The 19,733-nt window shown below is 42.7% G+C and overlaps 1 protein-coding gene and 1 long non-coding RNA gene across 3 annotated transcripts in view; one reads left to right on the top strand and one right to left on the bottom strand.

Moving 5' to 3' along the window:
- Positions 1-19,733, bottom strand: part of ANO2 (anoctamin 2) — a 264,010-nt gene that overhangs the window by 169,369 nt on the left and 74,908 nt on the right. For both annotated transcript variants that reach the window (XM_006128152.3, XM_075901649.1), the window contains 2 exons: positions 19,503-19,544; positions 8,805-8,869 (listed from right to left, as the gene is read on the bottom strand). In XM_006128152.3, the coding sequence (XP_006128214.2) occupies positions 8,805-8,869; positions 19,503-19,544 (107 nt within the window). The remainder of the gene's footprint in view (positions 1-8,804; positions 8,870-19,502; positions 19,545-19,733) is intronic.
- LOC112546615 (uncharacterized) lies at positions 9,845-19,563 on the top strand. The gene is made up of 3 exons (XR_003090344.2): positions 9,845-10,098; positions 10,930-11,019; positions 19,222-19,563. It is a non-coding gene; the product is annotated as an uncharacterized LOC112546615 (long non-coding RNA).

The raw sequence follows: 19,733 nt of genomic DNA, 5'->3' as shown, positions 1-19,733 counted from the left end.
ACTAAATCAGATCTGTGAAAGCGGTACTACTTTGCCACTTATGTCTCTTTGCTGATGCCACTTATATCCAGCCTTACACTATCATTTATATCGGCTAAACACACACACACGTCCCGGATCACATATGAAATCCATGTGCTGATTTCTCTTTTCATTACATTAAAAAAAATCTTCACTTTGTCTTGAATTTCCTGAGTCATTTCAGATTCAGTATTTATCCTCTTCATATTGTAAATCTCACTGCAAGTGCTATGTTAGCTCGATGTTATCAGGTTCTTTCATATGACACTGTAAGCAGCATTTGTTGTACAAATCTTCATTGCCAAACAAGATACCATCTAGTGGCTAACATAGGGATTTGTCATTCCCCGAATAAGAAGAATAAAAAAGTTTAGAGACAGGAAATATTAATGTCTAGAATGATAGAGCTACTCAAAGCCATTGTTGCCAAATATCATAATACATGGGGTTTTCTTTACGTCCCAGTTCCTAGAATCCTGTGAAAAGATGGGGGTACTAGTTTTCATTTAAAAAATAAGCAATTTTGTTGTCCTTGTGGTTTCAGAGAAAAGGTCAATAATGTGACCTAATGAGTGCACCATGAAAGCTCAAAAACCAGAAGGCAAAGGAAAAGAACCTAAAGTTATCAGACTTTCTTTTTTGATTGTTTGGCTTTTTTTTAAAAGAAATCTCATGGGTTTTAAGTGAACTACATGACAGCTTATCAAAGCTACCCCAATCCTAGCTTTTTCTTCAGTTGCCACAATTCTGGGATGAAAGTAACACATGACAACCAAATGTACTTACTCATCAAAGCAATACCAGTTTCCTATTATAGATTTGAAGGCAAACTCTACAGGCCAAATCCAGACCTGCTCTTATAAAAGAGTACAGGGTATGTTATGTCGGAGTACACTATGCATTAACATCTTAGTCTGTGTATGCTGAATGCACACTGCACTATTCACATTCCAAAGAAGGGCAAGCCAGGGTAGAGGCCAACACAAGTAGGTAGCCGCCCTGTAATTGCAGTAACACTCAGAAAGTTGCTGTGGAAGGAAAAAGGGGAAGAGGTATGGGTCTATGAGGTTTACCATAGACAATAATTGTTTTAACTTTGCAGTTAGAAGATCCCAAGAAATTTCTGGGAATCTGAAAGCTCTTCCCCATATTACACAATTCTGTGTAACAAATCTGTTTTGTTCCCACGTTGATAATGCCTTTTTGGAATGCACTGTAAGGATTGTTTGATACTAGTAAAACTCCTCCATAGCTGATAGCCACCTCTCAAATCTGACTCCTCACTCCCTTGCAGTTTCTGTGCCTCCAACGTTTTTCCCAAAGACACATGGTCATAGAGGCTAAGAATGGGATTTTCAAAAACACAGGTCACTTGGCCCTGGTCTACGCTAGGACCTTATTTTGAAATAACCCCCTTCCACGTTCAAATTTATAAGTGGTATCAAGCCTGATAATTCAAAATAACAGGCTGTGGAATTTGAACTCTCTACTCCTGCTTTTCATCAGGAGGAACGCTAATACTGAAATAGTAATTTCAAAATAACAGTAGTGTGGACACTCCAATACTGCTCATTTGAACTAACTATTCCCCAGAGTAATTCGTACTAATTACTCCCCATTGCTTTCTGGGGCTCTAAATCCAAGGTAGTGTGTCCACATTAATGGAGCCTGCCTTGGACTAATTTTGAGGCTTCACCGTAGTGCGGACATGCTAGTTTGAATTTGTTAAATCGGGAGTTCTTAAGTCAAATGTAGTAATTTTGAAATAGTTTCCTAGTGTAAACTTGGCCTTAGACTCAGAGTCACAAAAATATTTAGGGACCGAACTCCCATTGAAATCAATGGGAGCTAGGTACCTAAACCCTTCTGAGGATCTGAGTTTGGTTGCTTTTGAAATAATCACCCCTAAGAAGTACAAACTGTTGATGGTACTATGGGCACCCTTCTTCAGAAGAAAAACACCTATCAGCAAGCAGAGATCTGCTTTTCTCTCACCACTGAGACATAGACCAATTCCTTTCAAATTCCATGTGACCTGCAGGATGAACCCCAATAAATAACATTAAATTTCTGCAAGAGTAAAACAACCAACCACTTCCTACAGGTAGAGCTCTGGAAATATGCTGTTTTATCACACTCCAGAACCAACTGCCTGTGTCCTGGTGAATACATGAGACCAAATGCTGCATGGATTTACACACCCTGTGCAAATTCCTCTGAGAATCAAATCATTGCAAAAATTAGCGTATGGCTAGATGCCCTGGAGGAGAAGAGTTCTGAACTGTGAAAAAAGTGGTGGGAGTGAGGGGGATAAAAAGGAATTACTCCCATAGAAAGCTTCATTTGCATAGGCTATCTACCTACACACAATTCCTCTAGTTTCAGAGGGGTAGCTGTGTAAGTCTGTAACAGGAAAAACTTAAAAAACAACAAATAATCTGGTAGCACTTTAAAGACTAACAAAACATGTAGATGGTATCATGAGCTTTTGTGGGCACAGCCCACTTCTTCAGATGACCGGAGTGTTGGATATCCAACTCACGAAAGCTCATGATACCATCTACATGTTTTGTTAGTCTAAAGTGTTACCAGACTATTGGTTGTTTTTTAAGTAATTCCTCTAGTGACACTTGGGAAGTCAGCACAACTAAACATGAATTTGGATTTTTGGAGAAGTGATCTCTAAGGACACATCTAGACTACCCTATGCTTCCAAAAGAAGATATGCAAATGTGGCACAAATTTGCATATCTTCTTCTGATCACTTTTTTGGAAGAGTTTTTTTTGGGGGGAAAAAGCAGTCTAGACAGGAGTTTTCACGCAACCCCCCCTTTTTTCGAAAGAACCCTGTAAACCTCATTTTTTGAGGAATAAGGGTTCTTTCGATAAAGGAGGGGGGGTTATGTGAAAAACACCTTCTATATTGCTTTCTTTAAAAAAAAAAACTTCTGAAAAAGGGATCAGAAGAAGATATGCACATTCATGCCAAATTTGCATATCTTCTTTCGGAAGCTGAGGGTACTCCCTAGACATGCCCTGAGAGAGGCTTGGGAGGGAAAAAAGTTTTTACTTTGTGGCAGAGAGAGTTTTCAAGTAGACAGACAGCTTGAGAATCCTAAATACAGCAGATGAATAGCTTATTTACTTATTGCCATTTCAGCAGTTGTAGAACTATTTGTAAATTTTGCCTGATTACAGCAAAAGCTCTGTTCTATTGTCTAGCACTCAACCAGAAATCTCAGTTAATTGGCATTTCTGATATCTTCCAATACAAATCTTCAATCTAGTAACCAGGACTGCTATATGCAATTGAAAATTTTGCACTCTACTTATATGCAAAAGGGGGAGAAGCCAAGTAAGCAAGCTGATATCAGGGATTTATTCAAAAAAGCAGCTTCCAGGGCATATCATAGGATCATTACAGAATCAGCCCAACATCCTACATATTCTACATATACCATACTTGATGTTGAAAATGACTTGAGGTACTGTAAGATCCCAAAGTGCCTTCAGAATCAAAGGAAGATTAAATTATATTCAGTACACTTTCAGTATTAAGCATATTATTAGTGATCTGGGGGTATGCTTTGCACTGGGTCTGTAATGTAATGTCATAAGAATACCTACTGTATAGAATATTTTACCTGTATACACCTAAGTGCTTCAAGAAACCAACCATTCTGCAGTGCAGTATCACTACTGGATTTGTGAGTACCTGTATATTATTTTATACATTATTTACTTTAGCGTATTCTAATTATTTGAAAATTGATATTCCAGTCATAAAATATTGCTCTCAGTTAACCAGATATGATTAACCCTTCTCTCCACTCCTTTCTCCCATATTGTTGAATAACAGAGTCCTATGACTTTGACTAGGAAAAACTTTTTCTAGGCCAGCAAAAATGTATTAAAATTCACTTTTTTTCTAAGTGAAGATATAGTCTTAGGCATATCAACAGATTAGAATGGCTCTTAATAGCCAATTTCTCACAGTTTCCGTCCTCAAAACACAAATTTTCATCTTTAATTAAAAAGAATACAACATATACGAAAGACAAAATATGAATTCTGTGCCTAATGTAGGCACTCAAATGTGAACATTTTGCTCTGATCTCTGAATAAGGAAATGAGGTCTGTAAAGTGCTTGAATCCTAGAGCTAGGATTCAATGCAATTAGGATTTGTGTTTAGAATGTCCATTATATGTATACAAGTACCCCAGAGAGGAGTTGTTGCTCACATTTTGCATATTCAATTTCAGATACATCTGTATTGTGCAATCCCTTAAAGCCTCTTCATGGAAACATCTCTGTTGCATATCAGAAATATGTAACAGCTACCCTGTTCTTGTTCACTGAACCCCTCTGTTCACTGATTTTCAATAAGCTTAATTTTCACTATCCCCAAAAGGTGTGCACAAGGCCCAACGTGAATGAATCCTTTCACTGAATGTAATACAGGCAGTCCCCGACTTATGCGGATCCGACTTATGTCGGATCCGCACTTACGAACGGGGCTTTTCTCGCCCCAGAGTTCACGGGCGGCGGGTCGCCACCCGTGTCCTCCGGGGCGAGAAAAGCTTCTCCTGGTCTCCCTGGTCTGCTGGGGGGGGCCCAGCAAAGCCGCTGGATCCCCCCAGCAGACCAGGGACACCCGAGCAAAGCCGCCGCCTGGGTGGCTTTGCTCGTTTGCCCGGGAGCAAAGCCGCCCAGGCGGAGGGACCCCTGTCGCCTGGGCGGCTTTGCTTCTGTCCCCCTGGTCTGCTGGGGGGGTCCAGTGGCTTTGCAGACCAGGGAGACAGGAGCAAAGCAGTGGAGCACGCCCACAGGGGGACAGGTCAAGCGTGCCCGGGCTGTCCCGCTGTGGGCATGCTCCGCGGCTTTGCTTTCCGTCTCCCTGGTCTGCAGGGAGACAGGGAGCAAAGCCTTGGAGCACGCCCCCAAGCGCGCTTGGGCTGTCCCACCGTGGGCGTGCTCCGCGGCTTTGCTCCCCGTCTCCCTGGTCTGAGCAGCAGACCAGGGAGATGGGGAGCAAAGCCTCGGAGCACGCCAGCAGTGGGACAGCCGCGGCGCGCCTGGACTGTCCCGCTGCCCGCATGCTCTGCGGCTTTGCTCTGCGTCTCCCAGGTCAGCAGACTAGGGAGACGGAGCAAAGCCGTGGAAGACTTGGGCGGTCCTGCCACCCCCGTCTCCCTGGTCTGCTGGGGGGGGTACAGCTAGTGCCCTCCCCCAGCAGACCAGGCTTTTCTTGCCTACCCCTGGGGTAGAGCAGCTGGGGGCTGCCGGGTTGGTCCCACAGCGCTGCTCCGGACCAACCCAGCAGCACCCCAGCTGCTCTGCCCCAGGCGTCCTGATTCAGCCGCTGCTGGTCAGTTTCAGCAGCGGCTGAATCAGGATGCCTGGGGCAGAGCAGCTGGGGTGCTGCTGGGTTGCTCCAGTAGCGCTGAGGAGCCGCGCTACTGGAGCAACCCAGCAGTACCCCAGCTGCTCTGCCCCAGGCGTCCCCAAGTCAGCCGCTGCTGAAACTGACCAGCGCTGACTACAGGAAGCCCGAGGCAGAGTTGCTCTGCCCAGGCTTCCTGGAATCAGCCGCTGATCAGTTTCAGCAGCAGCTGACTTGGGGACGCCTGTGTTTCTTAAGTTGAATCTGTATGTAAGTCAGAACTGGCATCCAGATTCAGCCGCGGTTGAAACTGATCAGTTTCAGCAGGGCTGATGCCAGTTCCGACTTACATACAGATTCAACTTAAGAACAAACCTACAGTCCCTATCTTGTACGTAACCTGGGGACTGCCTGTATAGAAGTGAATAGACCTGTAAGACCATGTTTCAATGGTCTTTTTTTTTTCTTTTCTTTTCAGAAAATGAAAATGTTCTACAGAAGCCAAGTTCAGTGACTGGATATACAATTAGCTATCTCCCAGGACATTTGACCTCAAAATGGACCTTGCCGGTGCCAAGAATGAGTGTAGCAAAAATGCAGTTTCTAGCACTGGTTCTCACTACATTTATGCCTGACTCAGAAACTGGAAACATTCCAAGAGCTAAGAGAGAGTTAAGTGGAGGATGGAGGTGTTTCATGTTCATTGCATATTACATTAATCCAGCAGTTGAAGAGTTAACTGTCTCCTAGCATAGGCATCTGGAATGCTCTTATTAATGGAACTGAAAGTAAATAGTGAAAAGATATGCATTGTGGCAATTGCCATTCTAGCCTTTGCCTGCATTTAATTAACATTGTTTAATTAACATTGTATTTTATGTTTTTCCCCATCAACATTTTTTAATATAATCACCAAAAATATACACATTGCAGGTTCAAATAAGTCAAAACAGGCTCTGTGTGTGTGTGTGTGTGTGTGTGTGTGTGTGTGTGTGTGTGTGTATTACAAAATTAATATAATTGTCACCACCAAACAAAGATTGGATATGGGCTCATCTAGACTACGTTAAAGTGTCAAAAGAGGATATTTGCATATCTTCTTCCGATCTCACTTTCAAAAGTGAAAGTAGCTTAGATGCGACTTTTTCAGTGAACCTCCTCCCCCCCTTTGTTGAAAAGCCACGTAAACCTCATTTTTTGAGGAAGAGTGTTAAACTATATGGTATTAGCACAAACATAAAGCAAGTTTTGAACCTGGAAGTCTAATCAAGTTGAAGCCAAAAAGCCATAATGAATACAAATCACAACTCAATGAAACCACCCTATTTCTCGACCTGAGGTATAAGTAGCTGTCTGCCTGCAAAATGTAACAAATCCACACACGAAAAACTGGATTATTTTATTTCCACTAAGAATTGTTACTTCTTCCACTGGGAATAAACATATCTGCATAGTGTGATTGTTGTACAAATATCTCTCTCTAGTAAAGGTTAAATGCACACACACACACACACACACACAAAATACACTTCGGGAATGGGGATGGGGGGAGAATTTGTCCAGTATGCGTATGTTGTAACTTATACATCACCTGAAACATAAAATCTACATTTATTTTAGTCATAATGAACAGTGAAATGCACACTTAACAAAAGTATGGAAGATAACATTTAAGAGTATCTTCTCATGAGAACAAAGAATCAATTGCACATGTCTAAAACTTCTTATTTTGTTCCCAAAGTTTAAAACTGCAGCATTTCTATGAAATCACAGCAGTGTTGTTAAAGACCACCATGAGTACTGACAACACCAAGTTCCAAATTAAGATGCAGTATAAACCAGAGAACTGCAAAGAATCCTCATTAGCTCTAATTCTGGTATAGATTTAACTTTCCCATGACCAGCTCACATTTATTTTTTTAAACCTGGACTACCATACTTCAGATCATGCTGGCAGTTGTCATCATGTTTTGTGCCATGATGGCTTACCTATATAATACTGGAGCCTGGCTTGATATTAGGCAGAATGTATGTATGCAAATCTCACACGAAGTTTTGGAGGCTAAAAATGGTTGGAAAGGGAGAATTTCAAAGGCTCAAGTAGAAGTAGGTTATCGAACACCCACTGACTTTCAGTAATAATGGCAAACCTAACTATAATTCATACATCTGAAATATCTTCTCCATAATACAGTATAGTCATATACAGTATTTTAACTTCAGGGTAAAATAATAAATGTGCTTTACATACAGATGGGATCATTAATATGAATGAAATTAATTACAGCCAAACTCCTTCTGAGAAGCAATTACTCAAGTAAGCTTCAATGGGATTACCTGAGTAAGCACTTGCTCATATTGAGAAGGGTGAAACAGTCTAACCCACTCCTGGAGATGGATTAACTTATTCATAGTGAAAAATTTACTTCACAAATTACTAACCCATTTTCTTGTTCAAAATGTATCCACGACTGGGTTTAACCTATTCATTTTTTTTTTGGACAATCATTTTATAAGAAAACACTTCACGCCTACAGGTCATGGGTGAAACTTTCTCTTACTTCTGTATTTCAAGTGGTGTGACTAGTCACCTGTTTCATGAAAAAACTGGTCCAATAAAGGGAAGTATTTTGTAATTTAAAGAATTTTCCTCAAAGCATTTTTTAAATTCAAAATTTCATTGAAATTTCAAGATTTGGAATATTTAGATCAGTTCAAATCACAGTTTCTGCTCCCTGACTGGATGACAGAAACTTAACATAAACCAGGAGAAGGAAAATTATGGTAATTTCATAGATTCATAGATTCTACAGTCAGTAGGAACCATTCTAATAATCTATTCTGTCTTTCTTTCCAACACAGGCCACACAATTATCCCCAAATAATTCCTAGAGCTGATCTTTTCAAAAAACTTCAAATCTTGAATTAAAAGTTGTTAACAATGAAGAATCAATCTATTTTGGTAAATTGTTCCAATACTTAATGGTTAATTTCACTACTACCAGACAAAAATTCTGGGTAAAACTTCATATAAACACAGTCTGCTGATTATTCAACAAAATATCACTTTCAGTGAATGTTTTTATAAACAAAAGTTCACTCACATAATGTGCAAATACTTTTTTGAATGAAATTGTGCAAACACTTTTTTGAAGTATTGTATTTGCCCAGGACTAGATATATTGCAAACCAAGAGGTGTAATGATGAGTTGCTGTATTCTGCTTGTTATACATTATTATTAGAGCAAATAGAAAAGGATACCAAGCATGAAGATGATTTATTACCATTCCTCACAATAGCAAAAAACCAGAATCCTCAGCTGGTGACCATTTATGGAACTACACCAATTTACACTAGTTGAGATTCTGCTCTCACACTGTTTTTGTCACATCTATTACCTTATGAGGTCAATAGGCTGATACTTGTAAAATACTCCGTATCTTGCCCATTCTTGATACAGCAACTAGAATAAAGAAAGACAGAAAATTAACTTAAAACAACTGTTCACAATCAAATTACAAACATCATTTTTTTAAGTGTGAACATGGACCTTTGTACCTTTCTGATCAATATTATGCAGCTCCAATTTATGTGCTATGAAATTTTGCATCAGGATGCCATTATCACTTGGGGTGTGTCTAGACTACAGAGTTTTGTTGACAAAAGTGGACTTTTGTCGACAAAACTATACCTGCCTCTACACTACCGCTGAGTTCTGTCGACATAACGTCGACAGAACTCAGCAGTTTTGTCGACGCTGGTAAGCCTCATTTTACGAGGCATAACGCCTTTTGTCGACAGAGTTTTGTCGACAGAAGGTGTTACTGCATCTAGGGTTGTGTCTAGACTACAGGGTTTTGTCGACAAAGCAGCTTGCTTTGTCGGCAGAACTGAATGTAGTCTAGACGCTCTTTGTCGACAGAAGCCTGTAGTCTAGACATACCCTTGGTGTTCCTGGATTTCAGACTACAGAGAAGAATCTCAAGGTGCTACCCAATTATTTCAATTCAGTGGTTCACATATCCAGGGTCACATAAAGTAACTAAAAACTGGAATAAAGAAATCATCACAAATTTTAAAATAGAGGATAACTCCATCAGAGGCCAAGTACGTTGGATTGGGCCCCAATTTACTAATTGTTATCAATGGGTCTTTTAAAAGCACTCAGCATTTATCTATACCTGCTCCGAGTGAAAAAAAATTGTATTAACCACCCTACCTCCCACAGTTCAATATGAGTAGAATTAAACCCATCTTGAGTGCTTTAGAAAATATCATCCTACCTATTTCTTTAGGGGGAAAAAAACTATATGGAGAATGTTATAGTGATGCTTAAACTGTTGGATTTGTTTTTTTAAGTCCAAAGAGAAAGAAGCGGTGGGAAGGAGACATGGGATTTTAACTGATCCTTCTTCATGGCAGCCCCTCTTAGAAGAGTACGGATGTGTCTAGAAGAAGGATGTTGCAGTTACTGACTCTGCTTAGTAACTGTCACAGAAGGCTTCCATTGAAGGTAAGCAGTTTTATAGGTTCCAAACAATGAGGCTGTTGGAGAGAGGACCGCAGCAAGTGATTGATGCAGCACCAAGACAAGTGTGTGGTATAAAGGATGTGTCCGACTCCTAATACCTGCACCAATTTGAATTTGGGGGTGAAGAGTCCTTGAAACTGAGGAGTTACCTGTTGGCTCAGGTGTGGTAATTGCTGTTATCTGGGAGGATCTTTCTTATTTTGCTCAGAAGAGTCTGGAGGGAAACTAAGGGTATGTCTACACTAGCCCCCTAGATCGATCTAGAGAGGCTAATGAGGGCGACCAGAATTGCAAATCAAGCCCGGGACTTAAATATCCCGCGCTTGATTTGCATGTTCCCAGCTGGTCGCCATTTTAGAAATTCACTAGCCCGAAATAACTGCCCGCATCTACACACGGCAGTGAAACGGGCTTCTGATTTAAAGCCCTAATTCGAATTAGGTGGTATTCCTCCTGCAATGAGGTTTACCACCTAATTTGAATTAGGGGCTTTAAACTGGAAACCTGTTTCACTGCCGCACGTAGACGCGGGCAGTTACTTCGGGCTAGTCAATTTCTAAAATGGCGACCAGTAGGGAACATGCAAATCAAGCGCAGGATATTTAAGTCCCGGGCTTGATTTGCAATTCTGGTTGCCTTCATTAGCCTCCCTCGATCGATCTAGGGGGCTAGTGTAGACGTACCCTAAGAGAGAGGCAACATTCTCCTCAGACCCTGGAGGATCCAGATGACATATACTTGTCTGTTGAGGCCACATGCTAGAACAGTGGAGTTCAACCTATGGCCTGTGGGCCACATGCAACCCATTGGAGCTCCACCTGAGACCTGCGGACCCCCTGTCTGTCCCATTTCCCCACATGCCTATCTTGCACTGGGAAACTGGAGCTCCACACTTCCTACTCCTCCTTATCTGCCCCTCCCCCCCAGTGCTTTTGGAGCCTCATGAATCCACTGATACATGCTTTGCCCCCACTCCTCTCTCTTTTTTCCAGAGCTAGAATACCGTGAATCAGCTGTTGAAGATGGTGAAAGGCTCAGGGAAGGGGAGCATCCAACTGGAGCAGAGGGAAATGATCCTATGGGTGAGACCCTCCTTCCAGAGGATGTTGTGTACCCTCTCACACTTTGGATACCTCTCTGGGAGAGAGAACTCCAGTCATTAGGAAAAGACAGGTGTTAGTAATAAAGGATTCGATCATTAAAAACATAAACAGCTGGGTTTGTGATGATAGGGAGAACCATATGGTGATTTGCCTGCCTGGTACCAAGGTTGCGGATCTCTCAAGACATCTACATAGATTTATATGTAGTGCTGGGGAGAAGGTGGTGGTCGTGGTACACGCAGGCACCGATGACATAGGGAAGGGTAGGAGAGATGTCTTGAAAGCCAAATTTAGAATGATAGAAAAGAGATTGAAATCCAGGACCTCTATGGTAGTGTTCTCCAAAATGCTTCCAGTTCCACGTGCCAGGCCAGGTAAGCAGGCAGAACTTCAGTCTCAAAGCATGGATGAGACGATGGTGTAGAGAGAAGGGGGTTAGATTCAGGGGCAGCCCATGTGTATAGGCCGACTCGGCCGTTGCCTAGGGCGCTGTGTTAAACAGGGTGCCCAATTATGACGTCATGCCATTGAGGGCTGTGGAGGCGGGGGTGGCAATTGCACATTCCGCTTGGGGCGCCAGCTGCCGGCAGCCTGCCTCAGGCCATCCCTGGTTAGATTTATTAGGAACTGGGCAAACTTTTGGGAAAGGGGGAGCCTATACAGGAATGATGGGCTCCACCTAAACCAAAATGGAATCAGATTGCTGGCACTTAAAATCAAAAAGATTGTAGAGCAGCTTTTAAGGGCTGGGGGGGGGGGGGGGGGGGAATGCTGACAGGTACGGAAAACCACATGGATCAGACAGACACATCCCTTAATAGAGGATCTATAAATAGAGATTCTCTATGTCCTAATAAACAGAAGAGGATGGAAGATCATAAGATCAGATCAGAAACAGTCAAATGAAAAAGAGTCCCATTCAATTGTATCAGGCATTGGCAGACAGCTAAATAGTGACAAGCTTTTAAAGTGTTTATATGCAAACGCTAGAAGTCTAAATAATAAGATGGGTGAACTAAAGTGTCTTGTAATGAATGAGGATATTGATATAACAGGCATCACAGAAAACTGGTGGAATGAGGCTAAGCAATGGGACACAGTCATACCAGGATACAGAATATATCAGAAGGATAGAACAGGTCGTTCTGGGGGGGAGTGGCACTATATGTGAAAGAAAATATGCAATCAAATGAAGTAAAAATCTTACATGAATCTAAGTGGAGTGGTCCAAGGGGTGAATTGATAAACTAAGCAGAAACAAGTCACCGGGACCAGATGGCATTCACCCAAGAGTTCCGAAAGAACTCAAATGTGAAATTGTGGAACAATTAGCTAAGGTTTGTAACCTATCCTTTAAATTAGGGGTGAGGAACCTTTTTTGGGTCAGGAGCTACTGACCCAAAGAAAAATTGGGGGCTGTACATAAGTAAGAAGTAAGGGGGGGGAACCCTCACCCTGAAGTGGCCCCTGACTGAGAAGGAGAAAAACACTCTCCACATTTCCCTTGCACATCAGAACCTTGGAGGGCCCAAGTTAATAAATTTTGTGTGCTTCAGCCAGGCATGGGAATGGTGGGAGGGAGGTGTTGGAGCACCAGAATGGGCTCCCCAATGCTAGAGGGAGACCTGAGCCTTGGGGCTGAATCCAGGCAAACTGGGGGTCGCATCCAGATCTTAGGTTCCCAACCCCTGCTTTAAATCATCCTGTTTCAAATGACTGGAAGATAGCTAATGGGATGCCAATCTTTAAAAAGGGCTTTAGAAATGATCCTGGCAATTACAGACCAGTAAGCCTAACATAAGTTCTGGGCAAATTAGTTGAAATTATAGTAAAGAACAGAATTGTCAGACACAGAGATGAATATAATTTGTTGAGGGAAGAGTCAACATGGTTTCTGTAAAGGGAAATCATGCCTTAATAATCTACTAAGTTCTTTGAAGGCATCAACAAGCATGTGGACTAGGGGGATTCAGTAGATATAGTATATTTAGATTTCCAGAAAGCCTTTGGCAAGGTTCCTCACTACAGGCTCTTAAGCAGTTGTCCTGGGATAAGTGAGAAAGTCTTCTCGTGGATTGATAACTGATTAAGGGGAAACAAAGGGTAGGAATAAATAAATGGTCACTTTTCAAAATGGAGAGATGAAACTCGCGGTGACCCGCAGGGATCAATACTAGGGATATCAATGTGTAGTGCACTGCACAAATAACCAATACGCCTTGACTTATTAATTATATTGACTACACACATCCACCCTCCCCCCCATTGCTGCCTCAGAGGCAGCAGTGTGGAGGATCAGGGGGCAGGCTGGAGCAGATACGCCTGGGGAGCTGGCTTTTGGCTCTCCACACATGCTGGCTTGCTGGCCACTCTTACAGAGGCAGTGAAGGGGGGGCAGGCAGGAGCCAATGCTGGGGGGAGTTGGCTTAAAAGCCAGTCCCCCACCTCAGAACCAGCTCTGCAGTGTGGCATGCCCTCCTTCCCCAAGATGTCTGGGCTCCCCATGGACTGAGGCTGGTTCGCGGCAGCAGCCCCTGTTCACGGGGAATCCGAGCTCCCTGTGGACAAGGCTGGAGCAGCTTCTGTCCATGGGGAGCTTGCACTCCTTCCTCCTCCTTTCTCCTCCCTTCCCCTGCAGACAGGGGCTGCTGCCAAACCAGCCTCTGCCTAAGGCCGGCCCAGACTTGCTGCAGACAGAGGTTGCTCCATGAGAGACGGAGCAGCCTCTGTCCATGAGGAGCTTTGACCCTCCCCTACTCTTCCCCCCCTCCTTTCCCGGAAACAGCCTCTGTCTGCAGCGAGCTCAGGCCCTCGTTGACAGAAGGTGCTGCTACCCCACGCTGCTGCCTCTGTATCAGAAGGAGTGGGGCCAGGAGCGCACTGGCTACCGGCCCTGCCTCCTGGGACTATCGAGTAGCTGTGTAACTGCTAAGATTTCATGCAATTACATGACTATTCAATTACAATATATCTAATATCCCTAGTCTGTGCTGGGACCAATCCTATTCAACATGATCTGGAGAAAAGGGTAAACAGTGAGGTGGCAAAATTTTCAGATGTTCAAGACAGTGAAGACCAAAGCAGAGTATGAAGAGTTTCAAAAGGATCTCAGAAAACTAGGTGACTGAGCAACAAAATGGCAAATGAATTTTAGTGTTGATAAATGTAAAGTAATGCATATTAGCAGGGCTCGACAAATGCACTCGCCCACTCGCCTGTGGTGAGTAGATTTTATCAGCTGGCAAGTGCAGGGGTGGAGCTGGCCAAAGCCTGCACTATGGGCGGCGCGGCATCATCCAATCCGCCGGCCGAGCGGAGGAGTGGAGCACAGCTGGGAAGGGGGAAGCGCAGTGATTCTCAGCGCCGGGCTGCCTGTGTGCAGCTCCGGCGCAAGGAGGCAGGGCACGAGCCAGAGGGCGGGACACCAGCAGATGCCAGGACGGTGGCGGGACATGGCCCCACTGATTTTAAAAGTCCGTGGCAGCTCGGCTCTGGCTGTGTGGCCCTGGGAGCTGGCTGCAGCGCAGCCCGCCGGCTCCAGTCCTGCCGTGGCCCCAACATCTTCGCCGGTGAGAGACCACTCCCGGCTGACCACCCGGCTCGCTGCACCCACCCCGCGCCCCTATGTCTCCGTGCCTCCCATTCCCCACACCGCCCCTGCTCCCCTGTACCTCGGATCCCCTGCTTTCCCTCTTCCCTGCGACTGTCTGGCTCTGCACCACCCTTGCACCCTGCTCCCCTCCGATCTCTTCCCCCCAGCTCTGTGCTGCCCATTCCATGCACTGCCCCTAGACCCCGATCCCTCTGCCCCTCCTGTTCCCCGCGTCCCATTCCCCATGCCTCCATCGCACCCCGCACTTTGCGTCCCTCTGACTCTGTGCCTCCCATTCCCTGCACCACCCCTGTACTTCCCCACACTGTTCCCTGCACCCCTCTGGCTCTGTGCTGTCCCTGCACCGTTTCCCCTGTGGGTCAGGAGTGATGGGGTGCTTGTCCATAGGGAGGAGCTGGACAGGGCAGGGAAAAGGCTGCTGTGATCCAGCAGCGAGTGAAAGGTGGAGTTCACTTGAAGCACCTTTGCCTTTATGGAAAAAAACAAATGAAAATGCTATAAGTTATTTATAGGGCTAAAATGCCGGGACAAAAATGAAAACAAAACAAAAAAAATTGCAAAATGCAAACGTGTAAAAGACAAGAAAAAGGGGGGGAGGCGGCCAAAAATGTTTTGCTTGGGGCAGCAAAAGACCTAGAGCTGGCCCTGGGGGAGGGGAAGGAGCTGGGCTGGGTTGGACTGGACTGTGGGGAGGGAAGGGGAAAAATATGGGGAAAGGGCTTGTGCTGAGGGGAGGGGAGGGGAGGGGAAGAGGTCAGGAGGAGAAGAAGAAAGGGGAAGGCACCCAGGGACAGAGGTGAAGGAGAGACAAATGCCAGGGGGCAAAGTGCAGACAATGAGGTAAAGGGCAGGAAGAGAGGTGTCAATGGTAGGGGAGACAGGGTGATGCTGGGAGAGGAGACAGTAAGGGCACTGGGGGCTAGAGGAGGAAGGGGGAGGTGCTGGGAGAAGGCTAGAAAGAAGGGGTGGGCATGAGGAAGGCGGGGATGGAGCAAGTCGTGTGTGAGGGCACAGGGTTATGGGGGGCAGAGGGTGGTGAGGGGTGGGCATCAAGGAAAAAGAGAGCAACGGGGGCAGGGGCAGTGAGGGAAGGGGGAGGCACCAGGAGGATGCAGGGGGTAAAGCAGAAGGGCAGACACCTGCAGGGGAGGGACCAGCACCAGAGGAGAGAGGCAGGGCAGGTGTGTAGAGGGAGGTGTTAGACGAGGGGATGCGGAGGGGTAGCTCACATGATCAGAGTGGGGCTACTGGAGGAGTGGGCACAGGAGGGAGAGAAGGGCTGGTAGAGGGGGGCAGGTCTCAGGAAAGCTGAGGGCAGTGAGAAGGGCAGGAGTCAGGACAGCAGAGGAGGGTGAGTGGTTGGGGGGCAGCAGGCACCAGGGGAGATGATGGAGCAAGGGGAAGAGACATGGCAGCAGAGGGAAAAGGTAGAGGTTTATAAGATATTTATTAATAACTTAGGTGATATTTATTAATAACTTATTAGTAATTACTGTTCTTATTCTTATTAGGAATTTATACTATTAAAAAAACACTTTTTGGGGGGGAGGGTGGCGAGTCCCTTTTTTGTCTGGCGAGTAGGGTTTTCCAGAATTTGTCGAGCCCTGCACATTGGGAAGCAGAATTCCAATTATATGTACAAAATGACGAGGACTAAATTAGCTATTACCACCACTCAAGAGAGAGATCTTGGAGTCATTGTGAATAGTTCTCTGAAAACATCCACACAGTGTGCCACAGCAGGCAAAAAAGCAAGTGGAATGTTAGGAAGCATTAAAAAAGAATAGAGAATAAGACAGAGAACATTTTTTTGGACTTTTCCAACTTCCAAATATTTAAAAAAAAATGGTTTTCCTTCAACCCCAAATTATTTTTCCCAATTTTCAAAATTGCCAAAAAATGGATAAACCAGTTATTTCCCCAGCTCTTCTATCAATTCTCATTGGCTTCAGTGGGTTTGTACTCAAAATCATCAGCATCTTACACTACTGATTCCATATTCATTTTTTCAACCTGAAAACTTGCATTCCCAATTTAATATCCACTCCTGGTGAACATCCCACAATATTCATTGAAAAGTTCATTGATTTTGTAAACTATCCAACTTTATAAGCACATCCACTGAAAGAGTCAGAGGAACCCTAAATCAAATCCAAATGGTACTTAAATGCTGCGACAGATAAATACATTTAAAATGTAAACAAATAATGGATGTATTTCTAATAAAAATCTATGATCCAATTCAACCACAATTATGCCAAGAACTCAGATTATTATGAAGCTCTTAAAGGCTATGAAGTTGAAGGACTATCCCTGCCAAGTCAGATAAAATTGTTAAAACTGAAATTCACAAAACACAGTTTAATCTGAAATACTTTTGGATGACCGTACAAAAATAATTGGTGTTCCCATAGAGCTTTGTAACATCACATTTTACCTATATTTCCATGGCTTCCATTAACAGTGGTACTTTACATAGAAGATCACAATGCATTTCAACCATATATATTATCCTATGCGTGTTATGTTAGCTGGCTGCCTGTTTAATTTCCACATAGACTTTGCAACTCCTTGTAAATGGGTGGTGACATTTTTTAGCATAAACATAGTACTAGCAATGAAGAGGCAACTGATAATAGTGGGTAGGGGCTTAAAAAAGATCAGACCACTGATCCTTCCCCTTAAGGTAAGCAACTACAATGCTGCTGTGCAGTAGTTTCTTTACACATAGCATTCATTCTTCTTTATCAGGCATCTCACTGGAAGAGGGAAATTCCTTTGCTCTTACGAGTAGTCATAGGCAGAATGTGTGTTGCACCAAATGAATTTTTCTGGTTCTCAACAGCCAATCACAAATGCATTGTTTCACAGGGCATTTTCCCCATAAAGATCTTGAAGAGGGTTAATTAGGATTAACTTTTTACTTTATGAGCTGCTACATCAATCTTAATTACTATGACTTCCTTATGAGGAAAAATACCCCAGACAGGCTCAGTTCACCATTATTTGAGGTTATTCTACAGGCAATAAAATAGAAGATGCATATAACTTAAAGGGGACAAAAGAAAAAGGAGCAGAAAATAGCCAAAAAAATGTCCCCCTTCCTTTAAACCTGATCAGTGCTTTTCAGGAAATTAAACACTGAGACTATTAGCTTCAGATAGAAAACAGATGATGTTATACATAGAAATACTACAGCAGATTCTATGGCTGCACAGCAGAGCCATATGTGAATAATCAATGTAGTATTTCTGGAAAGAACTTTTTTATGTTTTTAATGCTTAACACTTCATAACAGGACCTAATAGGCAGGATAAAAAGAAAGCAGTACAAAATACAACTTAATGGATGACTGTTTTTGCAGACCTTTATATTTTAGATCCTCTTTTCCCCTTCGCCACATTATCCAATTTGTCCTCATTGCCTAACTGCTATTTTAGAATTCTTCCTGTAGCTGGAAGATTTGTCTAGTTTTTAAGAGGGTAAACTCTGCAACTGCCTTGAGAGCTGATAGTAGTGACACTCCATTTAACCAGACGAAGTGACTGTAAGCGCAGTGTAGACAACATCATGATATAGAGAAACACAGATCTACTAGATCAAGAGGTGGTTATACAAGAGAGCTGTAAATTAGAAAGACAAACAAACAGGTTTCTACATTGGTTTGACTCCCAACTTTGTCTCCTTTCTTCACCAAGGAAAGACCATACCCTAAATAAAATACTGTATGCAGAACAGAGCCACCTAGTGGCTGACTACTATCATTACCAACAGTGGCCCAGAAAAATCAAGTTTTTCAACTCTTCCATGCCACTGTCTTGAGGGCCTAGGGATAATAGACTGAAAAATTGTGCTCAAGCTTATTTTCAAATCCATTCATAATCACATGATGTGGATTAGTTGGTAACTAAACTTTTGAATGCTATGGGAACATTGCTAAGGAGGTTGGGAAATGAATGGTATTTTCAATTCTTCCTTCGTGCATCAGAAGTCACACACAACAGTATGAAAAATCACCAGGTAAAATATTTATGAAATTCTGTGTTAGTAACAAAGAATATGTATTCAGTGTGTTAGGAATCTAGTTGCATTTTAGGCTTTTTATTATTAAGGGTACTTTGTCTCTCCCCATTTCCTATTCCTTTTCTTATTAGAAAAACTGCTTTGACACAAACATTCAAGGAGGGGTAGGGAGTGAGCACACACAAATATAAAATGGAACTTAACTGATTCTAATATTCCAATGTTTAGCTCAATTGTAATAGCTAGCACCTATATTTAAAACAATAATATGAGTAGGTTCCGTTTCTTACGGTTATCAGTTTCTTATGTGTAGAAGAAGATAGACTTGAATGCACAAATGGGAATAATTGTATCCAAATTCTCTGTAAACCAATTTTATATTTTACAAATTTTCTTGTTATTCTGAGTTTATACAAAAGTTAAACACTATCAGTTTGATTATTCATCTATATAATCATCATCTGTTTGTGGTGTGGTATTCATTATCTATGTCACATGTCTATATTTTTGCTTCCTGATTGGCTGACCGGAACTATGTTAAACAGGAAGAGGGAATTTAAAGGAATTTCAAGATGGCCACATGGAACTGAATTCATCCAAACATTGCCAAAATTTCTGTGGACATTTTTGCAAATAAACCATCAACTATGTGAAAGAAAGTTCAAGAAATATAAATAAAAAGGTTCATAGGTACCAATGAAATGAATCTGAAAACGTTTTTATTCAAATGAACATTTGTATCTACTTCCTTGGAATATTCATGCAGTTCTAGTTCAGCATATGCAAATACAACACAAAAATGTATTTATGATGTAAAGTATTTTACCTTTCTTTCATTCATGTCATCATTTTGACCTTCATATTCACCCTACAGAAACAAATGAAAATGATAAGTGCTATATAAACAGAAACAATGTAATAAAAGAAAAATACTTTTGCTCAGCTGTTTTGCTGTTCAGTTATAGCCAGAATATATTTCATTTAAGACTTTATATTATTATGATAATCTATAAATATATTAGTAGATATTTTGTATTCTCACAGACATAATTATTAG

The sequence above is a fragment of the Pelodiscus sinensis genome, chromosome 1 (assembly GCF_049634645.1).
Source record: "Pelodiscus sinensis isolate JC-2024 chromosome 1, ASM4963464v1, whole genome shotgun sequence".
Taxonomy (NCBI): Eukaryota; Metazoa; Chordata; order Testudines; family Trionychidae; genus Pelodiscus; species Pelodiscus sinensis.
Note: the sequence above shows the minus strand (reverse complement) of the source record. Positions and strands in the feature narration are given on the sequence as shown.